The sequence below is a fragment of the Pogonomyrmex barbatus genome, unplaced genomic scaffold (assembly GCF_055798465.1).
Source record: "Pogonomyrmex barbatus isolate J1 unplaced genomic scaffold, ASM5579846v1 scaffold16, whole genome shotgun sequence".
Classification (NCBI taxonomy): Eukaryota; Metazoa; Arthropoda; class Insecta; order Hymenoptera; family Formicidae; genus Pogonomyrmex; species Pogonomyrmex barbatus.
Window position 1 is genome coordinate 5,297,138 of NW_028297112.1, and position 12,562 is coordinate 5,309,699.

Below are 12,562 nucleotides of genomic sequence, written 5' to 3' on the forward strand. Positions count from 1 at the left end.
CACGAAGAGTGTTTAAGAGCCAATCTTTTCGTCGCGATTCGTTAATACTTTCACAACGACGTCTCGTCGGAGATCATTACTGATCGGAGAAGTTAAGTTTGTTAAAAGCAAGAGAAGACGAAAACATCGATTACCATGGGGAGCGTGAACGTTAATCGCAATGTTAGCGACGCTTTCTATCGCTACAAGATGCCGCGGATCCAGGCGAAGGTGGAAGGCAAAGGGAATGGTATCAAGACAGTTATCGTAAACATGGTAGACGTGGCGAAGGCGATCGGTCGTCCGGCTACCTATCCGACCAAATACTTTGGTTGCGAGCTAGGCGCGCAGACGCAATTTGACTTCAAAAACGAACGTTTCATCGTCAACGGCTCACACGATGCCACGAAATTGCAAGACTTATTGGATGGTTTTATCCGAAAGTACGTTCTTTGCCCGGCTTGCGATAATCCGGAAACCGAACTAATGGTCAGCTCAAAAAAGGGAACGATCTCACAGGGCTGCAAAGCCTGCGGGCATCATGGTCTTCTTGAGAGCAATCACAAGTTGAACACGTACATCTTGAAGAATCCGCCGAGCTTGAATCCGGCAGTGCAAGGCAGCTCATTGACAGAGGGTAAACGCGGCAAACGAGGCTCGAAACGCGCCAATGGCGATGCTGCTGCTACAGTCACCACTACCGCTGCCACCACTAACGGCAATGATCGATCCGGTTCCCCGGAAAATGACGTCAACAACTCAGGAGACATCGTAGTAGAACCACCGCCAGAAAGAACAATCAATGACGATGGAGATGACGATAAATGGGCGGTAGACGTATCTGAGGAAGCGGTCAGAGCTCGTCTCCAGGATTTAACAGACGGAGCCAAGGGTATGACCATCAGCGATGATCTTGACAAAAGCGAGAAGGAGCGCATGGATATGTTCTACAAACTGGTCAAGTGCCGTCGCGATGCCGGCCAGCTCGATAACAATCACAAAGAGCTTGTGGCTGAGGCGGAGCGTCTCGAAATTAAAACTAAGGCGCCATTGATTCTCGCCGAGTTGTTGTTTGATCAGGGAATCGCCGCACAAGCGAAGAAATATCGGGTGTTATTGCTGCGTTTTACTCATGACGACATCAAAGCGCAAAAATATCTGATCAGAGGAATTGAGCAAGTGATAGCGCTGCATAAGGATGCATTAATGCCGAAAGTTCCCGGAATTCTCAAGGTAAAAAGATATATTTTTTGAAGATTGTTAGAAAATAATTTAACGAAGAAATTCAATTAGAAAATATCGGTAACTATTGAAATTTTTTAATAACATTTAAATTATTCAATTATTGAAAATATTTACATGCATTCTAGTTGTTTTACGATGCTGATATCTTGGAGGAGAAAGCGTTTGACGAATGGTCAAGCAAAGTTAGCAAGAAATACGTTTCAAAAGACTTGTCGCAAGAGATTCACGATCGAGCCGCACCATTTTTAACATGGTTAAAAGTTGCAGAAGAAGAGGAATCTGAATCTGAGGAAGAAGACGATGATGTGCAGGTAAACATTTTATTGCTCATAAATTTTTTTAAGATAAATGCTAAATTTTTAATTAATTCAATTTTATAATTAACCTTCTAATTTTTTCATTAATTTTTTATTAAATATGTATTCTATTTTGAAAAAACTCAAATATGAATCAAAATGGCTTAAAGAGTCATAATCATCTTGTTTTTTTCAAAATAATCTCCGTCGAATTTAACCTTGTTTATAGACTTCAAAACAGACTGTTCTTCTCCATTATCTGCGGCCTTGAAACTATTTTCATTATAAATATGTGTATTTAGCTTTCAAACGCATACATGGGCATTTCAAACTTTTCATTTTAGATCGAATACGATGATAGAGCCAAGCAAGAATCCCTGAAACAACAACAATCGCCGGCCGCGCCGAAGCCTGCCACCGCTACCACTGTTGCTGCCGCCGGAAACAATGATTCCGACGGAGATGACTTCGATATCGATGCCATTTAAAACATATGCATATACCACATGTATCTCTCTCTCTCACACACACACACACACACACACACACACACACACACACACACACACACACACCCACCATACCCACACAATATGTATACAGTCAATCGCGAGGAATGACAGAAACACTGGTTCGAGCTGTAATATCCGAGACGAATATTCATTTTTCTCTCGAACAGGATCGTGCAAATGCAATCTCAAGTTATACGCAAATAGATATAGGATTTTCGTTGTTTTAGGCTGACGAGAGCGATATAATTAAACAATGCCGTTTACACATGCGAATAAAAAAAAGGAAAAAAAAGAGAAAAAGAAATTTTAACCGTTCCTAAAAGTTTAGCGTGATTTATCTGTGTACAGTATATTCACAATACTTTTAATTGTTTTAACAATGCAAATGTGCATTTACTGAAAGATCGTAATTTCCTTAATATTGATCGATTATCGGAATTTTTTAATGAATGTAATGATGCACATATATTTTGTAAAATGCATCCGTTTCAGGCAAAGACATTTTCATAAAAGTTCATAAGCATTACTGGGATTGGCCTGCTAAAAGCGTTCTTTATTGTATTTACTTATTCTAATTATTATTATTCAAATAAATATGGTTTATTGCAATGATCATCCACCGTTGCTGATTTTTTATACTCCACATCTAAAAAACGCATGTTAAGTCGATACTCGTATCTCTTGAAGTTTATTGTTGTCTCTTTTCCATGTGATGTCGATTGATTCTCTCACTACAATTATTTTGTAAACAATTATTATTGCAGAGATCGTTTTGATAGTTGCGTATATTGTGCCTATCAAGGAGTTAATACAGTAATAGTATTATTTTAATTTCTGCTCCTTCCGTTTGAAAAAAATAAACAGCGCACGCATAGCGTATAGTGTCTGTGATATATAATAATAGTTAATATAATTTTATATATATGTATTTTTTTCTTCGTTGTTATTTTCAAATAATCTGTCTTTAGATTATGTTATGTATATATCGCAGTTAACACGGTTGATACGACGTGGCAGCACTATCAACATGTTTATCACATCCGAGCATTAAATGTTTGTAGTTGAAATTGTTCAAACTATATTTCAGCTGCTGAAATGAGAATATATCTATCGTTAGAATTACTTGTTTTAGCAAAATAACGAAAAATTACATCTTAATATAATCAGCGCTGACATTATATTTCGGAACACAGCTCAACACAGCTATCGGCTTGCCGGTGTTTCCCGTGAAAAATTCTGAGAGAGACGAGGAACACAATTGTTAGGATAAAGGAGACAAAATTTGAATAAAGAAGGTAAATAAAAAGTTTTAATAAATTGGCATTTATGTATTATAGGATTTAAATGTCACTGGATCAATGTATAATTTATATTATTTATTTGGCATTATTTAAATATATTTTTTAGAAACAAGTGGAAAAAAAAATGTGAAATAAATCCTTTAAGATGCATTTCATGAAATAATTATATTTTCTTTTGCATTGATAATTCTATAATTATTTTAAAAATTTTGTATGTGTAATTAAGAGCAAAATGTTTGTTTAGTTATGATGTTGGAAAGTTAAAATACATTTGCAGCCAGCTTTTTTCTCTCTAGTATTTAATCTAGTTGGCCAATCATTGAAAGTGCAGCAAGAATTGTGATGGAAGAAATTCTATATGAATGTAATTTTTTGTCACACTTAAATCAAATAACTTTATTTTTATATTCTATCGATAAAAAAATAATGTATTTCGATTTCTATATGATAACAAGAGAGTCTGGTGAAATCAAATTCTTTTATTGATTTTGTATACATGTAGATTACATAAATAGATGAATTTGAGAATATCAGAGAGTTGCAGCTAAAAAGTGATTTTTAGGAATGAAACCATCCGTTATAAGTAGATTTTAGCTTTTTATTATATTTTAAAAACTATTCAAGGTATAAAAAAAATTTTATATAAAAATTTTATAATAATATCTCTATTTATCCACGTAAAAGAATTTTGAAAATTTTGGAATTATTTTTTGAAAATCTTATTGACGTGAATAAATAAAGTTTACCTAATTTTATAAATTGTATAAAACATTTTAAATAGTTTTTGAAATATAACAAAGAAATTTAAAGTCCGCTTTACTTAAAAGCATGCTTTTCTCTAAAAGTTATTTCTGAAAACCGTTTTTTAGCTGCATTTATGATAATCATTTCGAAAATCATTTATTTATGTAACTTTTACACACACACACACACACACACACACACACACATATATATATATATATATATAGTTTTATTAAAATCAGAATTTGACATTTCATGATGTTTCCTAAAGAGAAAATGGTATACAATTATACATTAATTAAAAATAAAAAATGCAAAATTAAAAATGTAAATTTTATATAACTATGCATTAATTAAAAGTTGAAACAAATTTTTTATTTTTTTACATTCCGTCTTTTGTTTAAGCAATTACTTTAATGTTATAGAATTTCTGGTTGAAAAAAAGAAATAATAATTATACATTTACATTTTGATATTATTACACATTTTCACATACTTTGTTTTATATCATTGTTTTATATCATTAATCATTTTTTAATTGTATTATATTATTGTATTGTATTATTGTATTATATTTAATTGTATTATACTTGATATATACTTTTTGTATATACACATAATACTATTTATATATTTTCTTATATTTGAAATTATCTGCTATAATCTCTTTATTTTTAAATTAATTTATCAGGTTATTCAAGATGGATCTCAGCCACGACTTTTGCCGTATTATTAGAGCACTCTTCGAACTTGTAGAGCAAAGACACGGCTATTTACCATATTACGCAGCTAGAACTACAGAGGAAATTTCACGTACTATTGACGAAATAATAGATACTTTTCTCCGAGTTATTCCAAGATACTTGTTCAATATTAAAGTATTCACTGATGCCAATATCCAAGTCGCCGATCTCCAAGAATACAATGACATTATGATAGTGCGATATGATATATATTATTACCAATGTCTTCTTTTGAATACAAATTTTTCTAAGCAGCATCTCATCAAGGAGGATCCGATATATGGTGTTATAGTTGAAACGTGCCCTACTCTATCATCATATCTCTTTATACAAGTAATTTATTAGTAATAATCACATAGTAATAAGAATTATCAATAATTAACAACATTATTAAAAATTAATGTTTTTCTAATCATAAATAGAATATATTGAATATTTTTAAATACTGATTTTTTTTTAAAGTCAACTTGCGTGCATACGTTTGTGTGCGTACGTGCGTTTCATATTTATAACATTATTATATTATTATTTATATTATTAATATTATTATTATTGATATTATTATTAATTTAATTCCTATTTTTATTTATATATATAGCTAATATTGAAGATTAAGTGCGAGGACATATTGGTCGTATCGCTTGTGCATATACCGTTGGATTTATGTGTAGAGATTTTGGATTTAATAATTACATTCATTAACGATCTAGAAGTCTCACAAGCCTTACAAGCCATACGTCTTATTTTCCTTCTGATTTACAACGTGTACTACAAATGCCTACAACTACATTTAGGCACGATATCGGAACAGGATGTGGGAGAATGCATCCATAAATTAACAGAGCAATTTTATACATTGTTAAACTTGCTCATCGTCAAATTCGATTCTTTCTACACATTATCTACTGCAAAATCTTTGCACCTTGGTATTTTCACGAAGATTACGCTTCGCTTTATCAAAAAGTGTATGCATAGTAAGATTGAAGATTTCTCCATGCATCGCGATTTAAAACCGCTCTTTAGAATTACGTACGGTATTTGTAATGGACAATGGAATTATCATCACATAATTCCCGCCGACAAGATGAGGTCCATCATAATCCAGTTTGACCAGCAATTAGCCAATCTGCTTCAGAATGTGCTTGAAAGAGTTGATCATTCCGAATTCATGAATTGGGAGGACATCATGGATAATGAAAACTTTATAATTTCAGTACAACGCGCTGTCATCATTGAATGCCATTATTTTATGAAATTTATAAAACAGAATAATTTTTTTGAGATAAACGATCATCTGTTCCACTGTCTGCAACAATTTGTTGGTCCAAGAAAAACCGAGCAATCTCTTTTAACTCTTGAAGAAATCTGTCGTGACATCACTGAAGGCAGAATGCAGCGACATGCTATGAGAGAGTTGCTGAAACACTCTAAGAAATGGGACTTGTCTATATTGGATTTTATTAATAAGAAAACAGAATTGTTAAAATTGAAGGACTTCACGACTATAGTTGAATATCTTCATTATAAGTTTGCATATTTGCATACTAAGGCGGATAAGTACCGACTATACATGTCGGTACTGAAAATATTACTTCGGCAACCTTATGATATGAACCATACTGTACTATTATATGTGTCGCAGCACTTTGATGATAATAATTTAGCATTTCTGTACGATGAAGAATGCTTTTCGAGATTCTTGAACTCTATTCATGATCTAAATAATGCGGTTTCTTGCCGCATCCTCTTAATTTTTATTCTTTTAAATCCCAAGGACGCATTACGCATGTTAATCGTACGTGAGATAGACTGTGAATTTCAGAGCAATGTTTTGTTTCAACGCATGCGTTGGTTGCTACCGTATTACAGCGTGAGGATAAAACACTATAACATACTGATACATGTTTTAAAAGATGTACTTTTGCATGGTCGTTGGATATGGCGTCCGCATTTCAGAATCTTTATGGATAATTTGCTGTTCTATAACGTGAGATATATATATATATATATATATTATTGTAAATAAAATAATTATTATAATGTAAATTTTCATTAATTTATTGAATGTTTATTTTTTGTGTACATGGATAAAATTTTATTCTTTATTCATTATTTATTTTTATATATATTTATATAAATTTAACGTTCTCTCTAAATAATTTCTTTTTATCTATATATTAGATAATCTTTTGATTTAATAAATATTATCGATAATTTTACCGATTTAATAAATACTTTACTAAATCGGTAAAATACTTTCAGAAAAATAAATTTAATAAAATATAATTGTTTAAACGAAAATTTTACAGTTTTAGGAATTAAAAAAGATTAATACATATGTTATATTTTCTTTCTAGAATTGCAAAATATTGGAACAATTTTTTTATAACTTTTTCCAAAAATACTTAAATCATTTTGTACAATTTTATAGTTTATAATTATTTCTTTATAACTTTTATTATTTCTATAAGATATAAGATATAAGATATAAATATTCTATTAAAACACATATTATTAATGATATTCTACTTACTTTTAATCTAATTTTTTTTATAAATTATTACTTTATTCATATATGATTATACAGGCAAATTCGATTGTTTAAATAATCAAGTTCAACATAAGCTCATTTGTAAATTAATAATTAATCGTAAATCAATTTTCTTATTTATTGTTCAAATAAAGTTTTATCCGAATGTACTATTAGTGCTGAAATACACGTGTATTAGTCATTTTTATTATTTTCTTATTAATGTTTAGTTTCTAAAATTCTATTTTAATTTCTTATCAACCTTTTTTCATAGATGATAACTGCAGATGATTTAATGAACGAACTCTATATCCCCTATCTAATTGGTGACTATATAGACCAATATAACTTGGACATTTTGCTATTACATATACAAAATATCTTGCTACAAAGAAAACTTTGTACTCCCAAGACAAAATATCTTCTGCTAAGTATGGCATTGGTCAGGACTCTATCACTGCTACGAAGAAATATGACGTTTTCCAATATTGCGGTACATAAATGGATACAACTTATAACTGATATATTACAATATTTATTGCACACATCAAATATATTGACAACACAACATCAAGAGTGGCTGCTACTCTTTATTAACGTAGAGCCGCTCGATATACAAAAAGTGCAACTTGCCGACACGATGGAAATAGTTAATGAATATGAAGAACGTTGTTATACCGTGCATCAACGATTACGCACAAATCCACGGTGCCATCCCAAGTTGCGCAATTTTGTACAATCTTTCAATCTTAAGCGAGAAGACTTTATACGCCATATGATACTGAGTTGTGTCGAGAAGGAATATCACACGTTTGCATTCGAGCTAACGTTCATGTTTTGCGAATACTTCGGTTGGCCTAGTCAGATAATGGCATATGAGACTGTAATGCGCATCACCGCTGAAGCGATACTGATCGTTTTGACGTACATTGAAAGGTTTCCTGAGCACAAATTTTTTATGCTACTGATATCGATCATGGAATTTTGTCAAACAACCGCAACGATCATGACTACCGATCATTACGTAGCAATCCGTCGTATCCTGCTGCAGACTCTGTCCTCTATAAGCCATGCAGTTGACAAAACGGTGTACAGCACTATGTACAGCTATTTGCTCCAACGCATTGAGAATGTGAATCCATATGTACAATTGACACATTACTTTTTTGAACTCAAAAAATGGCTTTTCGTATACCTTTACGGATGCCGGCCCATAATGTCTATGGAAAACAGGTTAATAATAACGTTTCTATTTCCTTTAAATTTAGTTCCTTTTTAATTTACTTTATGAAATATTTCACTGTAGAAAATTCGGAAAAATTAGCGAAAGATTCGAACTCGAGATTTTTTTTTACGAATCGTAACATTTAGTCTGACCGCGACGGCTCTACGTGATAGTTATTTTCTAAATTTTACTAACTATTTCACCTTACGGTTTTAATATTCCTATATTATTGAAGAGAGAAGAAAATCTGATTTGCAATTATAGTATGTACGAAATAAAATAATATAGAATATAAACAGTACATCATGTTATTTATATATTTCAGGATATATAAATATTCAAATGACAATTTGAGTGAGAAAAACATTATAATGATGTACAAAACGTACATATTCATACACGAGTGTCTCAAGATATGCCACTTTGAATCGCATTGTTACTTCGATCAAATACTGCATACTATATCCAAAACCTTCCCAGAAAATTAGATTGATTTTGATAAAGCATGCAAGTAAGTAAAAAAAGTATTCGCATATCTTATCGTTTTTGAGATAACATTATAGGAAAAAGAATATTGTTTTTTTTATTCAATCAGAATAAATCTCATTTTTCTCTGATATACTGATGAATGAAATATTTCGTTCTTGTCAACGCATTTTTTTCTTTGCGCAAAATCGAAGTTTATGCAAATACTTTTTTTATTTTACTTTCTATAGTCTCTATATACAGAATGTGCGCATAAAGTGTGGTAAGTATATATTTTCAAAACTAATAAAGAGGAAAATGTTATTAAATAGAGTTAAAGTAAATAGGTAAATACTGGAAATAAAATCAATTGAAACAATAATCTACTTTTTATCTACAATCTTAATTAACTTTAAATGATTTTAAACAGCCATATACTATAGTTATAGCTATAGTCGTTGCATTTGTCTTGGTATGAACTACAGTTATGCATATTCAAATATACGCAGTTTTGTAAAAAATACTAGATACGCTTGAAACTTCCTCGGCGCATCCATATAGAAAAAAAAGGAAATACGTCTGAAAAGTGTGTGACTCATAAAACACATTAACTTTATTTAATAATATTTTCTTCTACCTTTAATAATTTTAAAAATATATATCTTACACTTTATCATGTTTTATCCTGTATAATAGATCTTTATATGGATTATTTTTTATGGATTATTTATATGGATTATTTTCCAATTATTTCTGTATTATATTCATATGCCCTATAATTTAACTAATAATAATTTAACTAATTATTCGCAAAATTATATGTATTTTTGATTAAAATTTACAAATTTATAAATGTTTTCAATAACAAGAAAGAGACAGAAGAGCAAAAACAATTTTTAAAATTTTCTTTCTGTTATTGAAAAGAGATGCGGATGTAAATTTTACCGAAATAAAACTTATTTTTTTTTTTAAATAAACACTGCATCCCAAAACTTTTAAAATATTTGATCAACTTTACGAAAAAATTTGATTAGTTTTTTTAATTTAAATATCAGTTGCGTTATATAAAATGTTATTTTTAAATATTCGAGTTTAAATTCGAAATATTCGAATTTAATATATATGTGTAATAGATGAGAAAATTTTTCGAGAGAATGTGCAACAAGTAATATATACAAACATTATAAAGAAAGATACACAGAGCAAAATGTTGTTTGCTCTGTGTATCTTTCTTTATAAATTTCCAAAAATTATAATAAACTTATAACTTCAATACTTATAACTTATAACTTCAATATAGGTTTATATTCACAAAGGAAAATTCTCAATTCAAAAATTTAAAAAATTACGAAATTTTGATTACACATAAAAAATATCTTGATGGTATATTTCTTTTATTTGCTATTTGAACTTATATTAAAAGAATAAAATAAAAAATAGAGATCCACTTTTTATTTTTGTTTTATTATTCATTAACAAAAAGAAATAGAACAAAATTTTATACAAAGAACTTATTTTTTTCAATAAAATTTAATGATTAGAGAATTTATTGATTATTTAAGGAATTTATGGAAAATATACAATAGAAATACGAGGAATATATTCTTAAAAAATATATTTATATATTTATATTGTTATATTTTTAAACATAGCTTGTTATAATACTTATTAATATGTTTTACATAACTTTATTCTATATTCTATACTTTATATGTATATATAGACCTATAAATATATAAATAAATTCTTTTAATAACAATTTCTAATAGAGAAAACATATATAATACTTATTTATATATGTATTTATAAGTTTATATAATTTTGTATGACAAATAGATCATGATATGTAAAAAATATTACAAAAAGCTATGTTGAAAAAAATATATAAAGAATGTATTCCCCCTATTTTTATTTCTATTTTTTAATTCTTTAAATAAGTAAGTTTCCTAACCGATAAATCTCTAATTAAAAAGAATAAGTTTTTTTATAAAATTTTCTTTTTTGGTTAATAATCAATAAAACGCAAATTAAAAGTAGACCAATTTTTGGAGATTGATTTCATCTTTTTAAAATAAATTCGGACCGTAGACAGAAATAACGTAGTATGTCCTTATAACTATATTGCAGCATCATTGCTACATTACAATTTTGCAGCAATGTTGCTGTGAAATTTGTGTTATATAGGATTAAAACATTCTTCATCTATAACTTCATGTAAACTTCCATAATTTTTTAAATTTTTGGATTAGAGACCTTCTCTTACCAATTATGTTCAATTTTTTGTATTTATTCAACATTTTATTTCTATGTATAAAATTTTTTGATATATTTGATTTTTACATAATTTTAATATTATTTATTACTCCTTTTTATATTTGTGTACAAACTTTCATCTCAAAAAATTCATTTTTGTGTATGTATATATTAATTATTATGTGATTTTTTAGTAAATAACTGTATGTATTTCACGAAATAGATATTTAAGAAAACGAAGCAATATTGCTCGATTATACAAAGTAACTAATTCAAATTAATATTTTCATAATCAAAAAATCATTCGAATATTGAATTTGATTGTTTCGTATAACAAATATATATACATATATAATGGGCGTTATTGGACAGAAAATTGAAATTAATAAAATATGCGAACAAGAAATTTTTGAATTAAAATATAAAAGAATTGTAATTAAAATATATAAATGAACATTGTGAGTCATGAAAAAATCTCTCTCTCTCTCTCTCTCTCTCTCTCTCCTTAATTACAATATTATCATCGCATAAACTAAGTTACGAATAATTCATTCGAAAACAGTTTTAAATCACGTAACTTTTTATCTAGAATGGAAAAAAATTACATTTTCTATTTTCTTTAATAGTAAAAATTTTCACTTTTCACATCCACTTTTCACTTTTCACATTCCTAGAGAAAAAGTTACACGACAATCGATATCCTAAATATAAATCGGAACACAACTTCTGCTGAATACATTCCATATATTCTTGCCTATATTCTATTCTATCCTTCTGATTAATGATACCTTGTAGCCTGGAATTGTGTAAACAAAATGAAAATTACAACAAAAATAAAGAAATTTTCGGTAAACCAGATTTCGATATATAGTCACAGATATTCGAGGGAATTTTCTGACTTTTTTCCTTACCTAGGTCAATATCCCCTTACCCAGGTCAATAATCTCCAGACCTAGATCAACCTTCTCCAGAACCTTCTTCCTTTCTCCCTTCATCTCCCTCATACCCTAGGTCAATGACACCATTATCTTTGCCATGCATTTTTGACTGTTGAAGAGAATCCAAATATATGCAGAAATGTACAAATATCTTATATTATAATATTATGTCTTGTTCTATTTAATTTGCGCTTCTCTTATCGTCCCTGTTTCACAATCCGTTCCTTTATTTTAAGATTTGGTTTTATTTCTTTGTGCGGCGTCATCGCTCCGTAGGGTGACGTTTATTAATCAAGTCCTTTGTGAGTGTAGAAAGGTGTAGTTCTTCGCG

General features: G+C 29.3%; 2 protein-coding genes and 1 long non-coding RNA gene across 3 annotated transcripts; 2 read left to right on the plus strand and 1 right to left on the minus strand.

Annotated features, from left to right (window-relative positions):
- The first annotated feature begins 126 nt into the window (after window positions 1–126).
- eIF5 (eukaryotic translation initiation factor 5) lies at window positions 127–2,647 on the plus strand. Its single transcript, XM_025219230.2, has 3 exons — window positions 127–1,212; window positions 1,350–1,535; window positions 1,865–2,647. The coding sequence occupies exons 1-3, from the start codon at window positions 136–138 to the stop codon at window positions 2,006–2,008; spliced, it is 1,407 nt and encodes a 468-aa protein (XP_025075015.2). The 5' UTR covers window positions 127–135; the 3' UTR covers window positions 2,009–2,647.
- A 2,047-nt stretch (window positions 2,648–4,694) lies between these two features.
- LOC105430983 (uncharacterized) lies at window positions 4,695–9,330 on the plus strand. Its single transcript, XM_011644855.2, has 4 exons — window positions 4,695–5,153; window positions 5,419–6,807; window positions 7,625–8,583; window positions 8,901–9,330. The coding sequence occupies exons 1-4, from the start codon at window positions 4,779–4,781 to the stop codon at window positions 9,061–9,063; spliced, it is 2,886 nt and encodes a 961-aa protein (XP_011643157.2). The 5' UTR covers window positions 4,695–4,778; the 3' UTR covers window positions 9,064–9,330.
- Window positions 9,331–11,306: 1,976 nt separating this feature from the next.
- On the minus strand, window positions 11,307–12,508 carry LOC105430857 (uncharacterized). Its single transcript, XR_968228.3, has 2 exons — window positions 12,205–12,508; window positions 11,307–12,089 (listed from the first exon to the last, which is right to left on the minus strand). It is a non-coding gene; the product is annotated as an uncharacterized LOC105430857 (long non-coding RNA).
- Window positions 12,509–12,562: the final 54 nt, after the last annotated feature.